The sequence below is a fragment of the Haliaeetus albicilla genome, chromosome 26 (genome assembly GCF_947461875.1).
Source record: "Haliaeetus albicilla chromosome 26, bHalAlb1.1, whole genome shotgun sequence".
NCBI classification, from domain to species: Eukaryota; Metazoa; Chordata; class Aves; order Accipitriformes; family Accipitridae; genus Haliaeetus; species Haliaeetus albicilla.
This window is the reverse complement of record NC_091508.1, coordinates 12,451,665-12,469,910: the sequence shown is the minus strand read 5'-3', so window position 1 is coordinate 12,469,910 and position 18,246 is coordinate 12,451,665. Positions and strand designations below refer to the sequence as shown.

Here is an 18,246-nt window from a genome sequence, read left to right as displayed (position 1 = left end):
ATCTAGATTTTTGCTGCCTGGCATCACCCTACACACCACCAAAAGAAATATCTTACAGTGCCATGCAAAAAAACCAATGTGCATCATCATTATTATCATTTTGCAGTGCTGGAGAGAAGTGGATGTTTAGTCTGTCTCTGGAATAAAGTCTAAACTTGCAGAGTACAAGGCCAGTATACCCAAGTTCTGAGAACCACATTATCCTCCCAAATAACACTCCCAAAAAAGCTACAACCCAATTATTTACTAACCATATAGGATTAAGGAAGCAATAGATGCAGTTCATTATATTTAACAAATTTGGCTTTTAAGGCTTGAAAGATGTAATCACCTATTAATGTGTAAATAAAATGGCTACAAAGCAAAGAAACATGCCAGTATTCCCCCTGGGAGAAACTTGCAGGGATTCACAAAACTTCTGGTCTTAGCAGAACCTGTCCAAATATTAACCTCAAAACCTCCCTAGAGGACTGAAGCATACTTACCCAAAACAAACCCGACTTCTGGCAATGTTGCGTCTTTACTTTGCCTTCATCCGGAAGGATCACAATAAATACAAGCAGGCAAAAAAAAAAATATCTCTACTACCCTCCTCTTGTTTACATATTACAGCATTTTCTATGTTGCTCTGAAATGGAAGCTGATTTCACGCATGGATTATTAAATGCTCTCTATCACCTGCGTATAACTAATGGCTCAGTTGGCATGACAGTAACACAAATAAATAAAACTAGAAAAGCTTCCCCAGTATGCATTTTGTTATTATCACATTCATCTCAAAGCTGAGACTACAACTTCAGGCATTTCAAAACAAAAAGTAGAGGAGTTGTGCAAAGAACTGTTTTTAAGGTATTACTATAAACCCTGAATTCTGTGAAGTTCAGCTTGCAAACACTGGTCTAAGCCAACAGGAGGTTCTGTGTCCTCACCTTATCATACCAGCAGCGCATACTGAGCTGGCCACACATGCAGTTACTGGAGGAGCAGTCGTCTATACATACACAATACTGGAAGAGAAGAAGAGATGTTAACTCCACGCCACTCACACATAACCGAAAGAGCAACTTCTGTGACCGGGTCAGAGAGGAAATGACAAGTCTGCACCTTCTCCTGCTGCAGCTTATTAGCCAGAAAGAAAACCAGCCACATCAGTGGCATTTTTACTCCATTATTTATTTCTGTGTGCAATGAACGTCAAAGGACCCCAGCTTTCAGGAAAGGATCTCATACTGAGCCATCTTCATTTCTCATGAGAGGATGTCCCTCTGTGTTACTAATCTTCCTCCATGCCCTATGAGCTGTACTCCACATTTGAGGACAAGGAAAGCTCCAAGAAGGGACCAGAGCTGGGAGATGATGCAACATGATGTCTCAGTCCTCCCCTGCTGCTTGCTTCTTCCCACATGGGTGCTCCAGCTGGCTGCTTCCCCAGCACTCCCCAAGCCAACAGAGTCCCACCACCAGCTGCTGCACAACAGGGCTTGGGCATGGGAAGTTCACTTCAGCCACCCCAGAGCTGTGCCCAGAGAGGGGTCACCCTCACCCTACGCTTCCCCACCTCTGCTTTCACAACCCAGTCTTTTGAGGACTTCCAGTATCACAATGAAGACCTTGGCCTGGATACTGCAGTCAGTAGGAAGGCAGCATGAGGAAAGTCTCCCAACAACTCACTAATTCTCCAGATACAGAACAGAGGAAAAGGATAAATGGGAGCCACATCAGCCAGCACCAGATGGCTGATGCTACAGCACACAGCTGACACAGAGGTTAGCTTAAGACTCAGAAATCAAGAAAAGCAGAATCCCATCTCCTACAGCAAGAGCTGGAGTTAAGGACTACAGCCTTAGCTGAAATTTCATGGCAATATTAGGACTAGACAATCCCATTTTGAATGCAAAACCTGTTCTGAGGGGCAGTGCACTGCAACATCTCTGAATGCACGCAGCAGGACAGGAAAAATATGTGGATACACATGATCCCTCACCTGTAAATGAGTGATGTTTCTATCAATGTCCATCGGGGAGGTGACGCAGTTTTGCGAAACATATTTGTAGTTGCTAGGACAAGGCTCACTGTCCACTGAATTGACACAGGGAATCGGGATCCGCTCATAACCCCGGGCGATGTCTCTGTCAGTGGGAGAAAGAGAATAGTCACAGACGAAAAGCTCCTCCAAACGAGGGGCCATTCAAATGCCATCCTGGGGCAGAATTACTGCCTTTGATCACTGAGCATTCAAAGCCTGAAAGCAATTCAGGCTAGAACAGAGTTCATTTTTTTCCACCCTGACTTACAGATTGTTCTTTGTGCTTGCAAATACTTCCATTTGGAGGATGAATTTACAAACTGCGTCTGAATCAGCACGTGCTTAGTTCTTGCTAAGCTCAAACTGACCTTCACACCACTTTAAAAAGCTAAGCATGCACTTAAAGTCCTTTCTTAAACCAGGCTCCCCGCCTCCCCTGTGCAAGGGCTCTATTTCATGACCCACAAGCAGAGCCAGACTTATTCTCACCTGCTCACAACCTTCTCTATCTGGGCAGGCTTGTCAGTAGATGATTCTTTCAGAGTCTTGTTCATCTGTAGCGCCACCCAGACCTGAGAGTTAAGGCTGGAGCACTGGAGTGGAGTCTCACCCTCCTTGTTCTTTAAAGTGACATCCGAGCCACGGGAAAGAAAGAGACTGCAAAACAGCAAGAAATTATAAGCATCCCCCGAGAGAAAGTGCGCAAGGGGAAAATGAGCTGAATCACATCCTCCAGCTATCCCTTAAGGGACAAGGAAGAATCTGTAGTAGTGAATAATCACCTGAGTTTTCTTTATTAAGCATGGTTCAGTGAATCCTTCTACGTGAAGGCGCTGGCAGAAGCCACAGACTGGAGCTCTAGGCATTCACGAGAGCTCTGGGCAAACCTCGCCTTGCTTCAGGCATGACAGGTACCTTGCTGGTACCAGCCTAACTTCAGACAGGCTTGAAACTCTCTGGCGGGGAAAGATATGGGGTGGGAAGAGTAGGCTGGAAATGGAAGAGTCCCACAGGAAACTGGTATTGGACTTGGCCCTTGTTTATACTCACCAGCTTCTGGTGAGTACACATGATGACTTTATTCATAGCAGTGATGAAGCAAAGGAAAAGCCCTGTTATCATATTATGCCACGCTAGTTGTGGAAAAAAAAAAAGCTTTAATCAAGGACACCTGACACCTTTCTGCTGGGAAGCCCAGGCTGAGCCCCTTGAGGCTTCTGCCCAAGACTCCAGGACCACTCCACGTTTTCCGATCTTTTTTACACCAGCTCTGGCAGCAGCTAGTATTTCAGACCCACTGCCCCTACGAGCAGGGCAATGGAGAAACAAGCCCTCCATCCCAATTTTGGTTTGTGCTTCAATGCCAAAGGCATTTCAAAGGATCTCCCGAGGTTGCCAGCCAGCACCCAGGTAGAAAGGAGCGACCAGGGGAAGGGAGAGAAGTGGCATGGCTGGAGCCATACTTACACGACACACTCGTAGCGGTTCTCTCTGGCTGCAATATGCAGGGGCGAGTCCCCGTGAATATTCACTGCATGTAAATCACACTTAGCAGCCAGCAGTATCTCTGCTATGTCAACACAGCCAGAAAAAGCAGCCCAGTGCAAACAAATATTTTCCTCCTGGAGGGAAAGGAAACAGAGTAGAGGCTCTTTAGTGCATTAAAACCCTATCACTTTGGGACTTCACCATCCTCAGCTCTACACCTGCAGCATGAAACATGTGGCTTGCAGTCGCCTTCCCTACACTGTTCTTTCTGGCTGGGACTGCCAGGGCAGGCAGGGAAATCTCCGCACAGACGAGCAGGGAGTTCTCACTCCAGCCGCCTCCGCACACCAGTGACGGGGAGGCTGCACACAAAGCAGTCCATCGCCTTCTCTATACTCACAGGCAAATCGTCTGTCTCTAAGCCACAAAACAATCTGGATCAATCCACGAGAGAGGTGACAGACATGAACAAACATGCTGGAAAAGGCTAGAAGCTGAGCTTCCCCAGCCCAGACAGACAGGAAAGCTAGCATGTCTCCCAGTGCTACAAAATTAAAGAGAAAAAGGCACAGCAAAAGCTATAGGGTATATGAAGGTGCTAGAGAGCGAACCACGAGCCACAGGGAAAGCAATCAATCCGACTTCAGGCATCTCTTAAATACTGTATGTACTCATCTCTCACTAGCAGCACTAGAAATAGCTGAACACTCATCTTTTTGATGGAGATATTTTAAGCGATGATACTCTGTTTTCTGTTACAGTGCAATTTGCAGCACACTTCGAACCCTTCCCCATGACAAGCTCTAAAGACGTCAGTTACAACAGTGCAATGATAGTAATGATCACCTAACTTTTCTCTCTCTCTTTTTTTTTTAAGCAAAAATAAAGTGCATCTCTTAGTCATTGCAACTTAACTTAGATCCTTCCTTAAATGGGGAGGCTATTGACATACACAGGGGAGTGGGGAGACCTTTTTCTACATGGCTTCTGCCTCCCATTATGGTAACATCCAGAAAAAAACCCTAATCACGTCACATACCAATCTACAGAAAAAATTAATCTTGTCAATTGCACACCACATGCTGCTGCACAGACAGATTATAGACACCTAGACTCACTACTTTGCCTTGCATCGGCTACTGCCTAACAGCAGCATAATTATAATCAAAAGCATTTCTCCCAGAATATGATGCTTCCCAGCACAAGTGACATTGCTTCTTAATGACTGCAATCAGGAGACACTGAATGTAAGTACAGTAACAGATATGCGATACATACATCTGCTAAGAGGGTATTTTTCTTTCAAGTAAATTGTTGACTGAGCTGATCTGATTTTCATCATTTAATGTGTGATCTTGTAACTGGTAGCCAAAAGGCTTCTGTGACAGATCAAACAAGTCAGTTTTGTTCAAAGTCAGCACTAGGGCTCTGAAGCAATACAACAACCCAAAAAGCCCCCTTCTCTTGCCTTGACTTTTGCTTTTAGGAACAGTATCAGATCTGGACCTGCCTGGGAACTATCTAAGCTACCATGGAAATAGAGGCTCCTACAGAGAAGGGGCTTTCAGACTGGGGACAGCAACTCCTCAGGAATAGCTGGAGCCTTTCTGAGCCCCGTGAGACAAATGTGCCAGCACCTACCCCTGCTAGCACCCAAAGACACAAAACAAGGCGTTTAGGGATACAAATACAAACCAGCTGATTATATACCTTGGATTAAAAAAGCACTAGGAGCCCCAGACAAGAAAATACACTGTCACGAGGTATGCTAGAGTGTAAACTGATGGCGGGGTAGGTACTTCACTATAACAACTCTGTGCAGAAAGTAGTGAAGCCAGTTACCCTTCATTTATCAAACGATCTCACATCTACAGGCCAAAGCCTGGAGTAGCTCATCACACCCCAGTTCACACCCAAGCTTGCATTAGAGTTACTTCTGGGGTTTCAATATCCTTCCTTAGAGACAGAAAGGAAAAAATGAGAAATATACTACTGAGAAAAAAAGAGGAGGAGCAGTGCTGATATAATGAGTCTCCTGAACAAAAACCTGGATGACTGGGGAAAAAAGGAGACAGCACCTCCCTTGTAACTTCTCTGTTTACTTGAAAGCCCCTGTGAAACCGGCTGGCACAGCCCAACACACAGCGCTGCTGGGCCCACAGATCTCCCAGGCACTCAAATACAGAGTACATCCCACTCAAGCAGGATTTACAGAGGTGAAGAGCAGGCCAAGAGCCAGCTCCAGCACGCTGAGCCACCAGCCTGGGCACGCTCTGTCCACATTGGTGGCTATGTGCCTGTTATGCCTAGGAAGAGCCAGGCTTGTGATACTTGCTGGCAGAGTGCTCAATCCATCCAGAAAACACAAGTACAAACTTATGCCTCTCAAATGGCATGCAGGATGCCCCTAACCCTAACCCATGCCCAGTGTATACTAGCCTGTGACCAATGTGGAGCTGCTAAGTCTGGACTCAAGGAGGATCTGCCTGGTTCAGCATCCAAGTGGCAGTACAGTGGACCCAGTTGGATTAGAATCAGCGAGGCACAGAGCTGACTACAGCCTGCACCATTATGTACAGCATCCTTATGGGCTATGTCACGAAGAGCTGGAGGAAAAGGACTTCTTGCCAGCTTGTAAACTTCCTCCCAGAATATGGAGGTAGTTTTTCCCACCAGACACTGTTCACTCACTGCCCCAAACCACCTGTGTCAAGGGACCACTGGACCTCCCTGCACTGAACCCAAAATCTGCTTCCTCAGGCTTGTTTGGTTTTTCAGCAGATGTCATTGTTAATTTCTGAAATGGATTCCAGGAAGAACCTTACATTGTCGCGGATGTTGATGTCTGACCCCTTCGCAAGCAGCAGCTTCACCAGCTCAATATGCTTGTACTCGGTGGCCCAGATCATCGGCGTCCAGCCTCCATCATCCTATGGGAAGAAAAGGAAAGGGTGAGACAAGCAGAATGGGCAAGATGGTCTCCTGCTGGCTTCACAAGCCGCTTGGCAGCCACAGCACGGTGCACTTTGCCTGGGAGCCACAGACCCCCTTCCCTCTGCAGGTCTGTCTCATCACTCTCCTTTGGTCTACACTGCTGCAGGGAGAGGTCCCTCAGTGTCCTGCAGAGCCCAGTGTGATTTGAACCAACACGCCTCAGCAGGCCAGAGTTTATTTGCAGCTCAGCATGCTGGCAATTGATATCCAGGTCATTCAAATACAGCTGACTGTCCAAAAGGCACAACGAACCTCCAGCTCATGTAAAAGCTCTTACAAAAGCTCCCTGAGAAGCCTGGGGGAGCTGGCCTTCCCCCAGAACGAGGAACCCCAATGCAGCACTGCTTCACCCCACGGCAGTGGATAAGCTCTGTGATGGCAAGTGCCAGGCTCAACCCATCCCACAGCATGTCCATGATCCCACCACCCCCTGCTAGGAGGAGCCCAGCGACACCCTTGAACAACAGGCCCCACCAGCTAATTCAGGGTCAAGGAGAAACTGCTAATCAAAGCTCATGGAAGAGAAGTTTCCATGAGGTCAGTGGAGGGGATCGCCTTCTCTGGCAGACCAGGATGCCCACGGCACCGTCGCCCTATGATGTTTTTCAGCTGCCCCCCAGCAGCAGGACTGCATTGAGCAACCACTGCGCAGACAGCACGCTGCTGAGACTTGGGTCGTGACCTGAGAAGAGCAGCTTCTGCCCCTTGCAGAAAGGCCTTACCTGGCAGTTGACATCCATCTTGCCATTGGAGAGGAGGTACTGAACAATGTCGTAGTGCCCCTTCTTGGCAGCCAAGTGCAGACACGTGGAGCCCTCCGCATCCTGGACACAACCACAGAACAAGCACTCAGGGGACATCTCTTCCCAGTGTTTCCCATGTCTGCATGACACCAGTGATGCTTAGGAACACCAGAGAAGTTCACAGACGGAGCAGAGGACTCCAAAAGCCCCCAGCCTGCTGCCAGGAGGGGAGAGAGCAGCAGCAACCAATGCCAGCACTGAGCAGAGGGAGCTTTACACAAAGCTCCGAGGTGCAACCCATGCAGAATAGGAGGCTGAGAGTGCAAAGGCTATGGGAAGAGATGCCTTTGTGAAGCACAGGGAAGGTACCAACCCAAAACCCTGGCAGACTGATGCTCCCCTTCCTCAGCAGACCCTCTCCAACTCTTTCCGTGTGCTGAAGAGCCAAGGGGAGACAGAAATCCCTTACAGAGGCAGAGCTTGCACTTTACAACAGAAAAGTAGCCTTGTCTCAACCTGAAATGCTCCATTTATACAGGTTTTTTTTTTTGCTGTGTTTTATTAGCACAAGGCCTTATCCCAACACCTGGCAGCAGGGCAAAGGGGTGTCCTGCACAGGGGCTAGGAGCCTCCCTAGATACCAAATCCCCAGCGTGCCCACAGCTGAGAATGGAGATAAAAAACAACTGCAAAGGTTGAAAGGAAAAATGCCTTTGGGAGCTGAGAGTACAGGGTCTGGTGGAGATGGACAGGCTGTGAGTCATGACAGAGACACTCCCACACTAACACCAAAGATCTCCGAGGCTGGAGCCTGATTTTTATCAGGTGTTTATATCCCAAGAGCTTAGCACATAGCAAGGCCCAGAGACCAGGAAATAAGGAGGAGGAAATGAAAGACTGAAAACCAAAATGACTCCTTCCAGCTAATCCCCTGGAAGTAACTTCAGAGGCAAGAGCTTTTGGACAGAGCTGAGTGGAGAGCACATCGCAGGGCTAGGGAGCAACCCTCTGAGCAAGGATGGGCTGTCTCTGGCCAGGGATTACACTGTGTGGGCTTCTTGGAGTAAAGAAGGGGTTTCTACACCCCCATAAACACCTGGCACATCTGAATAATGCCACAGCTTTCCCCTTAGATAAGCATAAGCCAAGTGCAGCTTCTCAACCCTACGGAGAGCAGGCATATTTTAATATAAAGTTTCTGCAGGTTTTGAGTGGGGCTTTGCCGTCCTATTAACAGGACCAACAGCTTCACCCTGGGGGCTGAGAAGGCCCCACCCAGCCCACCACTGTACTCAGCATCCCCTCCACCCAGCAGTCCTGCAGGGCCAGGCTGGGCAGGCTTGGCACACACCAGCAGCAGTTACTGACCGGATTTCGCATTGAAATGGCTGGAGCCGATTTTAAGCTGTGATGTTGCTGCTTTCAAAAAGATGACTAATTTTGTGCAAGAAACTAATTAACATAATAAACTAGTCTAGACTTCAGACGTGATCTCAGGCTTCTAATTTGCTTTTGCAAGCTCAGGATCTTTTTCCTTCCCTTTACCTTTAGAAGCAAAAAACCCCCTCTTTTCTCTCTACAGGAATAAATCAGGTGAGAGATGTCTGGATTGCTCCAAGACACTTGGGACAGTGGCCAGCATAAACCCACATGTGCCTGTCCTGTCCTTTCCCCCTACCCAGCTCAGAACCAGGCTTCTAAGGATCCATTTAAGGCTTGGGGTGGGCAGCACTTGACATCTTGTGCAATCCTCCTGGCCCTGCCAGCTTCTTTGTGAAAAGAACACGCCGGCTCAGCCGTGCTCCCCAGCAATAGCAGAGGAGTGCGCCAACAGCAGCAGGTTGTAACAATAAGAAGTTTACATGGGGAGGGTTCCTGTGCTCCAAATAGCATCTGATTTATGGGACTAATAAACTATCTGTATATTTTCCAAGATTGCAAAGCAACCAGAGCATGCTAAAGGCAAACAGACAGCTGCATTTTATTGTATTTGTTTAAATTAAAGGGGTCCAATTTTGCCACTGCAGCGTGACTGCAAGAAACCACACATCGGTCCTTTGGAAAGCAAAGCTTCCTCTGTCATTTTTGCTGGCTTGGCAAGCACCAGCCCATTTTAAAATGTCACCCCAAAATTCTCATTATTAGAGTCTATGAAGAAGGAAACTGAAATCAAACTCGAAATTCACTGCAATGGATTTGTGACACTAATACTTAGTGACCCCATATGAAATCAAATACCCCCTACATTCGGTGCCACAAACTAATGTAGCAAGTGGCAGCACTTGCCCCAAACTGATCAGAGCCAGGACACTGCACCATTAAAATGATACTACCGACAACCACAGCCTTTCCAAGCCTTTACTCCCAAGACAAGCAAGTCCATTTCCCCGCTGCCTGTGCATTCCACCCAAGACTTAAAACCTTATCAAGAAAGAAATGGTGGACAGAGGCTTCTTCAGCAAAAAGAGATAAGGCATAAACTGCTACCTTAGGATCTACTAGTGCTCCAGCCTTGATAAGGTATTTCACAGTTTCCAGATGGTTGTTTTCTGCTGCTTCCATCAGTGGGGTCCTCTGGTCTTCAGAGCAGGTGTCTATATTAGCACCAGCCTGTTAAGAGGCAAAGGCAAATACAAGGACAGTTATAATCATTACTGGTTAGCAGAGGAAGGATGTGGGAGTAGAGATTTGGTAGCAAGTTTCTTCCTGAAATTTAGCCATATTAAGCAGGGGAAAAAAAAAAAAAGAGGAAAGAAAGCAGTCCAACTTCACCTGTTTTGGAAAGCAGCACACACTGCCTGCCCTCTCTCCTGCCTTCTATAGCCAGTAACCAGGGCATAAGGAAGCCAAGAGCTGGTACTAAATAACTGTTGTTATTAATGGATTTTGTACTGCTATTTTCTAGATATTGTTTATGTAACAGTTTGGAAAAATCAGCTTCCTCCTTTTTCCAGCAGCTTTGTTTTCCCTGGTCTATCATTTCTATGGACACAAACAAAAACAACCAGCTCTTCCCAATGTAACAAGCTGTAGGAACAACTTGCTGATTGCAACAGAGGTAGGAGCTGTAAAAAAAGTCCTGGAGATTAGCTAACTATTCCTGTTGAAGTCAATGGTAATATTTCTACAGAGGTCTCTGAGCATATGTTCAGTTCAACATGGAGTGCCTTGGACCAAAATCTTACTCTTTCCCAAAACACTACTGCGTCATCTATCTTGCCTGCTTTAACTCTTTGGCTTAGCTCAGTAACCCACCCAATACTTAAAACCAAAAGACAATCTCAGAGACAGCACAATTCTTGGCAAGCCACGCATGCATATATATGCGTGAAGCACAGACCTGTTTACAGCAGCGACACGCTGACTCAGGTTCACCTGGTACAAGAAGTTGGCCCCATTTCTTCCAGGTGCCTCCCACTGAATGCATTTGTTTTGACTACTTTTAAATAGCTAGAGCTATTTAAACCAGACCAGAGAAGAGGCATTTCGAGTTTAACAAGCTGGGGACATTCCCAGCCAAATACTGTGCTACTGCAATAGCCAGACATCAGGGAAGAGACAAGAAGATGAAAGATTTTGGAAACAAACCAACCCCACTGATACTCAATTCAAATTGTTTGTAATATCTCACAAATTTTGCTCCTTTTACTCATATGAGTCATTACGTTGTCTTCACTTGCAGTAATTTAAGTGAGTGAGGGCAGCTGGGTAGGCCCATAGCTCCCTCTTCAAACAGCACTTTGAAAGCCTCTGACTCCAGACACTGAAATGCAACATGCCAGCAGGCTCATTTTCAAAGATGTGGCATTGTTGCTTTCCCAAAAGCCCTTTAAGGTTTCCCAGTCACACAGGATAAAGAAAACTTACTTCCAGTCACTCCAGACAATGTATGGCAGTACAAAAAAGAAAAACTCTAACTTTTAAAATCCTTTTTTCTTCACATCATTTTGGAGCAGGTTCAACAAGAGCACCCCTATGTCTTTGACCATCTTCCCTCAATTAGAACCAAATCTCAGACAATAAGCCAAACTTGCATGTTTCCTTCTCTCCTTTTCAAATGCAGGACATTTACACTGCAGAGGAAAATCCTGCTGGAGCTACTCAGGTTTTGACAGAAGGGAAGACAGAGTCTGCTAGCTTCCAGGCTCCAGAGCCTACCTGCCTTCATTACAAAGAACAACTTGGCAGCAGCTTGCAGATCACCTGCAGTCTGCCAGTGGTCAGCCTGTGCTGGCACATCTGGCAATGCACTGCTCTGCTGGGTGTGCTTAGGCATATAGGTTCCCACATGCTCCACAGTGCCCTACATCGAAGCTTCACATGCTCATTGCCCAGAGAGTGAAGCTTGCTTGGAGAACAGCCTAGAAAGACAGCTTCAGTCATGTCCTCTAAGACCTCATGTTACTCTCCACCACTCCTCCCTTAGGAAACCCTGAGAGCGAGGAGGTTTTTTATAGGAGAGATGTTTCACTGCTGATTTCCAAGTGTGCTTTAGCCATGTGGGGCAGGAGACCAAAAACCACAGAACACTGCTTGTACAGAGAATGTAGCGGAGACAGACCTGAATCAGCATATGGCAGATGTCCACATGGCCAGACTCGGCAGCAGCATGGAGAGGGGTTCTCTTACTCTGATGCTCCATTTTAAAATTAGGGTCAATTCCATCCACTGAAAAACAGAGCAGAGATGCTTTCAACCACAATTCAGAGATTAGAGAAAAGCATAACAGGAGAACCAGGTCTCAGCTAAAGGCTTTTAAAGGACGGTTTCCCAGCCCATCCTCAGCCCTTCTCACGAATCACTACACATTCAAGCCAGAAACCTCTCAGGGTAGTCCCATGGACATTCGATATGCAACAGCCCTCAAACCAAGAGCTTCAGAAACACCATGGAATTTAATACCTTTAAGGCATTACAATTTCTACATAGGCCATCTCTCTCAGATTCACAATTCACCATCTCTCAGTGCAACAAAACCAACAAACACTATACAAAGATAAAAAGAAAAAAAAATGCTGCTTTGTTTAAAGCAACACAGAAGTTGGAAAAAACAACAGGTCAGTACTACCTGGCCTTTTTGTCTCACCACTATTAACTGCAGTTAATATTAGTGATCCTCATTGCATTCCCGCAAACACAGCGCTACAAAGTGGATGGAGCCTCTCCAGTTAACACAAGCTCAGGATCTGGCCAGAGATTCTCACAGCTGTGCAAAGACTGACAGATGATGATGACAGCCAGACAAAGATGTCTGGGCATGATAACATGTTGCATACGATGAGGCCATAGTTAAATATCAATGAATAACATTTTTGTGCTATTGAAGACACGAACAATGAAGCCAATGCTTGCTAGAAGAAAAAAGAAGAATCTGATAAATGAAAAGAACAGAAAGCGTCCAAAAATGTACTGCAAAGTACTGGAGTGGAAAGGAAATGATCCCAAGGAAACACTGTGTCCTTCAAAGGAGGAGATTCCTCAAGAATATTTGCTGGTAAAAACAAGCTCAGTAGCTCAAAGTCACCTGGTGACAGACAACCATGCACCCCCAAAACAAACCCTGCGTATTAAAGGGCTTTTCCTTTCTGTTCTCTTGCTGATGGGTCTCAGCTTCAGCTGACTCCCATCTTTTTACCTCTCTACTGGATGCAAATACCTAACTATCCCATTGCACAGAGAGGAAAAGTTCTGTCAGACTGGAAAAATCACATGTAGGTCATGTGGAGACAGAAACAGCTTCTCTGGATAAAACCATGCCCAAATGCAGAAAACAAGTTGGGAGCAGGTCCACATTTCACAGAAAGATGAAGCCATTTCCAATGACACATCACTTGCAAAAGTGGCTTTCTCCTCCAACTCCACTCACAAGGGGCAGTGGGGAATATGATGTGCCGCCATGCTGGGAACTGGACTCTGGCAGCTGCCTGGCAGGAGCTGGGAGTACTGCCAGACATGCAATGTCCTGGGAAGGAGCCACCTACCTAACATAAGCAGGACTTTTTGCAGCTCTCCTTGCCTCGCAGAGAAGTACAACTGCTTTGGATGGAACCGCAACTTCTTGGGTCTGCAGGAGTGGGGAAAAGAGGCATGATTAATACTCACCAAGGAACACTCCCAGCATTTCACCCCACCCCACTGCTACCCCATGTGCATGACAAAGTCTGTTCCTATGGTACAGCTCCAGAGTGCCAGCAAAACACAAGATCAACAAGTCTCCAGAAGGAGGTCTTAAAACTTCCAGCTCTAACCACAGACAACCTTGTTCTAATGAGGGCTGTAGCTATCCAGTGCCACTCATCAACAAATTCTGGGTCTTACTACTGTAAACAGGAACTCTAGTAGTTACAGCTGCAGTCAGAGGGCCAGTGAAAAACTAAATCCTCCAGACAAATCAATAAGACATTTAGAGCTATAACTGTTCTCTTGAATCAGTAATCTGTTGGGGGTGACAAATGACTGAAGTGAACAAAGAAAGGTCTGAGTGGGGCCAAAATCCAGAGAAGCTAAATCTCAGTTTTCTCTAGGTTAAGCAACTTTGCTGGGAGCTGGAGAGACCCAGCAGTCTTTTTCTTACTTTTCGGAGTCCAGGGCAATCAGGGCACTTTCCAGAGTTTCTTTAACTGGTCCCTGGGTCAGGCTAGTAGTAGGCTTTGGAAAAACTGAAGACCCAGCCATGTCAAACCCTTCAGCAGCCGAACTTTCTGGCTTGTCTTCCTCTGACAACCGCGTCCCAGTGCCACTGGAGAGAAAAAATGAGAGACAGCCAAAGCACAACCATTAAAAATACACAACAGTGTGTATCTTATGCCAAAGAAGGAAAGGAAATGGGTTTTAAATACAGATAAGCATAAGTGAAATTGAAACACAAACCAATATATTCTACAGCCTTTTCAGTAAGAACTTGCCCCAAAAAGGAGTTGCACTGCCCTTTGATTACATTTTGATGTACTCTGTGCTACAGGAAACCCAGGAACATGGAGCAAGTTGTAAAAGCCACCAGAACAAGATCAGATCAGACGGGAAGTCAGAGCACTGTTCAATGCAGGGATGGCTTGATTTGTGTTTTCCTCTGTGTTTTCATCCTCTCTTTATACTTGTGCCCATTGGTGCAAGTCAGGAGCTACAGCTAAGTACTGCATGAATTTCCCTGTCACTTGGCAGACCTGGCAACATCAACTCATTCCACTATTATTCCATTCCTAACAATAAGAGGAAGGAATGGTTTTAAATCCTGAAACCCTCCTATCTTCATAGCTCACCCTGTGGCTGCTGCGCTCTTCTCCAACACAGCGAGCAACACAAAACACACTTACAGATTCCTGCAGCTTTCAGAGCTGGACCAGAAAGCACTTTGCTCCACCAGGAAGAGAACAAGCATTCAAGTGCAAAGTAAGGTCTGGCATGAGGTTTGAGATCACCACGTGCTCCCAAGCTCACCTCCCCGTTGTGGTGTCGGCTCTTCCCTCCACAGCTGCTGGTTTCTGCTGCTCGTAGGTCAGCGACACCGTTGAGGTTGTGTCTGCTTTTGCTATTGTCACCTCCTTTGCCTTGGAGGCCTCTTCCCCGCAGTGTGGGCAGTAGCTCATGTCGTTAACCTGGGAGGCACAGTTCTTGTGGAAACGGTGGGAGATGCTGCTCTCCGGCTGACACTCCATGAAAGTGCCCTAAAAAAACCACATAGAAGAAATTCACACCTTGGTCACTATGTGCCTTACCCCTTCTACATGCTTCATCCGCAGATCTCTTAAATACTTCATTCACCACCACTCTTGTCCCTAGCGCTTCCAATACAGTAAGCAAGCACTGCCACTTCTTTAGAAGAGAACAAAAACCAAGGTAACAGGGAAAAAACTCACTTGGTTAGGGACTGCAAAGCAAATTTTTTAATTGTGTTTGGGAAACAGAACCAAGAAGTCCCAATTTCCAGCTCTTTCCTCTAACGCTTGAAGTTCTTGCTTATGTTTCTAGAAGTGCCAGTGTACTGTAAGGACGCCCCCAAAACTGGAAAAGAAAACTTCAGACCTCTGTGCTGAGCGAGCATTAGAACTACCTAACAAAGCTGCGCACAAACCATCCAAGGACCTACATGAATGTAATTAAATCAGCTGTTAACACCAATATAACCTAAAGTATGCGACTTCTCTGCTTGAACCAGCCCCATATGCTCTTTAACCCCAATAAAGTGGCTGACTGCTCATTCAACAAACTTGGGCAACTTTTCTTACAATTATTTTCCCTTTCCAGCAAAGTCCTTCGAACTGAACTGAAGGTACCCCAGAATTCATTGCCCTGTGATATTAGTGCTACTTGAAGCCCTACTGTGCTCTGTGTTACTAGTGACGGATAGCACAGACAAACACTCCCAGGTTCACCTGTGTGAACTACGACACATCCCTGAGAGATGTACGAGCATGTAAGGAAAGTCTAGTTAAAACCCACTCTTCTGAATTCGCGGTCCTCCCAAGCAATCTAATTAACTCTATTTCAGCTTTGCAAAAATGCCTTTAAGTGTCTTGAGGATTTTATCTTTTAAATGATCTTTGACTCAGTATGAAAGCCCAGGATGGCTCCATTTATTACAATAATGCTTGAGACTACTGTAGCATCTGTCATTGAGTCATCTTGAAGAACACTAGCATCAGACAATTAAGCCTCCTCATCACCCTCTGAGGCCCTCAATTGGTGTTTTTCAGCTTTACCAACAGGGAAACTAGGACGCTGATGACTTAAAGGACTGGACCAACGCTATTAAAAGCCTCGGTGGCAGAGGTGGAAGAAGCAGCAGGAGATCTCAAACACTGCCTTGTTCCAGTGCCATCACTCAGGTTTCCCATCTAAACCATCATGAGCCGGTGGGGCGACACAGATGTGCATACACAGATTCATTTACAAACCAGCTAATACAATTTTTGATGCGATTGATCTGTACAGAGAAAGAAAAAAAAACCCCTTGTTCCAAAGAAATTCCTACGGCAAGACTTCCACCGTGTGAAATCCCAGAGAAAACCCTTCAGTAACACCCCTTGGGGTCTCCAGGAAGATAAAGGTGACTATTGCAGCTACCCTCACACACATTCGTGTTGAAAACACCACCTGATGTGCTGTGGAACGAGGTGGAGCTGATGCCAGGTAGTCAGTAAACCCCTTTAGGTACCATCTCCACCTTCAGCTCTTCCAGCTACTGCAACAGGTACCCCCTTCCCTAGATTGAGAGCACGGACTTACTGCAGTGCAAAAGTATCCACAGCCAGGGCAACACTGGTGTTTCACCATCCTCCCTCTATGGTCCTCACACAGCACCAAAAGCTGGACTTTGTTAGACGGGCGCATCAGTTCATACTTAACCACACTGTTTGTGCATCGGCCCAGCTGGAACAGGAGAAATTAAAGGAAATGAAATTACTGGAGACCAAAACACTCTCTGTGCTTGTGCGGAGGAAGATTTTGCACACTGCCTTGATGAGCCCTGGCTTTTTCACAGCAATTCAGATGTGTGCCAGATAGCATTAGCAGTGCAGCAGGAAGCTGTGAAAGCTGCTCTCACAGGAAGAAATGCATCATTTACTAACTAACATGCATGTGGACCCCGAGTCGTTTGCTCTTTGCAAGAAAAAAAATCGTAACTGGAAATACGCAACAGCCAAGCAGCGGCAGAAGGGGCAGTCCCATGGGCCTGACTCACACAACATACACTCTCCTTTTGCCAGGAAGAGCGGGTGTCGGTGACCAAGAGAACAAGACCATACACACTAAATCTTGTTACTGTTCAAAAGTATAAGTCACAGGAAGATAAAGGGAAAAATAATTGCTCTTCACTGCCAGCGAAGTTATCGTCTGTACTGGTTCCAGCACTGGCCCCTGCCCAGACCACAGGGATGAATAGCCAGGCTTTCACGAGAGCTCAGCTAAAGTCACATTTTGAGCACATTTTCCGAAGGACTTGACCAATGTACAGCTCTGGGCTTAAAAAGCTATCTTCTCATGCACCACCTTGTTCTGTTAATGACAGCAGGCTCCATAATTGGGGTTCACTTTTCCCGATCAGTGTTACTCATTCTGCTGCATCAGAAGGATCAGCGCTTCTTTCTGCTGCCCCCATTCATACATCTATGACATTCTCACATCCCCGTTGCCACCTGCTAGCATGACGCAACCCTGTTTGGGTTCTGCAAGTTCCTCTTGATAATAACCTTGCTTTTGCCAGATGCTTGGCAAAGGACATTTATAAACTAGAAATATAAACGTGAAAGGCTGCTAGAAGGAAACATCCCTACCGAAATCTGTGCATGGTTTACTGTGTGCTGCCACCATGAGCAGAGGAGTCAGTCAGGAACACGGTGCCTGCTCATCACCAACAGGCTGTCCCTCTGGTCTAGCTAAGGTTTGATTTGCTGCTTTTTCTCAACAAAACTAGACTTTCTCTCTAATTTTCTTAAACTCCACTTCTGCAGAATCAACACCCCTACAGAAAAAGAAAATGGATTTAACCTAGGCTCGTCATTCACTCCTAGCATCTCTGATTCAACTTACCCAAATTCCAGCTGCAAAGTCTACCTGTGGTTGTGACGCCTTGGCTAGACTGATCACCGTTAACACACAGAGCCCAGAGGCTGCAGGGCTGGCAGGAGAGGACCATTGCATTGATTTTTACTTATGAGCTGAGGAAATTTGATTAACACCTGAAAAGCTGCACTGTCCGTGTGAGGAAGTCCCTGCATTATTACGTCATGCTATATTATTTGTTAGAAACTCTAAAAAAAGTACGAAATGATTAATTGCTATTTTCCAACCATTAGAGAGTACAGCACGGTGCTCATAACTATTTATAACATCCTCCAAGGACATGACAGTCTGGAGAACCCACTATTCACATGTATAATATTCTTATAACATCTATGAGTCACTTATCCCATTATGAAAAAGTATCTAACATAAAGCATGGCCTTTGCTATTCCTTTCTCTGATTTATCCAGGGACAGAACTGTCAAACCACCA

At 46.1% G+C, this 18,246-nt stretch overlaps 1 protein-coding gene across 12 annotated transcripts in view; it reads right to left on the bottom strand.

Annotated features, from left to right (window-relative positions):
* The window catches only part of EHMT1 (euchromatic histone lysine methyltransferase 1), a 123,982-nt gene that overhangs the window by 12,661 nt on the left and 93,075 nt on the right, over positions 1-18,246 (bottom strand). For 10 of the 12 annotated variants that reach the window (XM_069771266.1, XM_069771273.1, XM_069771271.1 and 7 more), the window contains 12 exons: positions 16,477-16,620; positions 14,689-14,915; positions 13,826-13,990; positions 13,233-13,315; positions 11,813-11,919; positions 9,739-9,861; positions 7,231-7,332; positions 6,340-6,444; positions 3,494-3,648; positions 2,516-2,683; positions 1,985-2,129; positions 930-1,007 (listed from right to left, as the gene is read on the bottom strand). In XM_069771266.1, the coding sequence (XP_069627367.1) occupies positions 930-1,007; positions 1,985-2,129; positions 2,516-2,683; positions 3,494-3,648; positions 6,340-6,444; positions 7,231-7,332; positions 9,739-9,861; positions 11,813-11,919; positions 13,233-13,315; positions 13,826-13,990; positions 14,689-14,915; positions 16,477-16,620 (1,602 nt within the window). The remainder of the gene's footprint in view (positions 1-929; positions 1,008-1,984; positions 2,130-2,515; positions 2,684-3,493; positions 3,649-6,339; positions 6,445-7,230; positions 7,333-9,738; positions 9,862-11,812; positions 11,920-13,232; positions 13,316-13,825; positions 13,991-14,688; positions 14,916-16,476; positions 16,621-18,246) is intronic. The other 2 variants (XM_069771277.1, XM_069771276.1) reach the window with 1 other exon arrangement.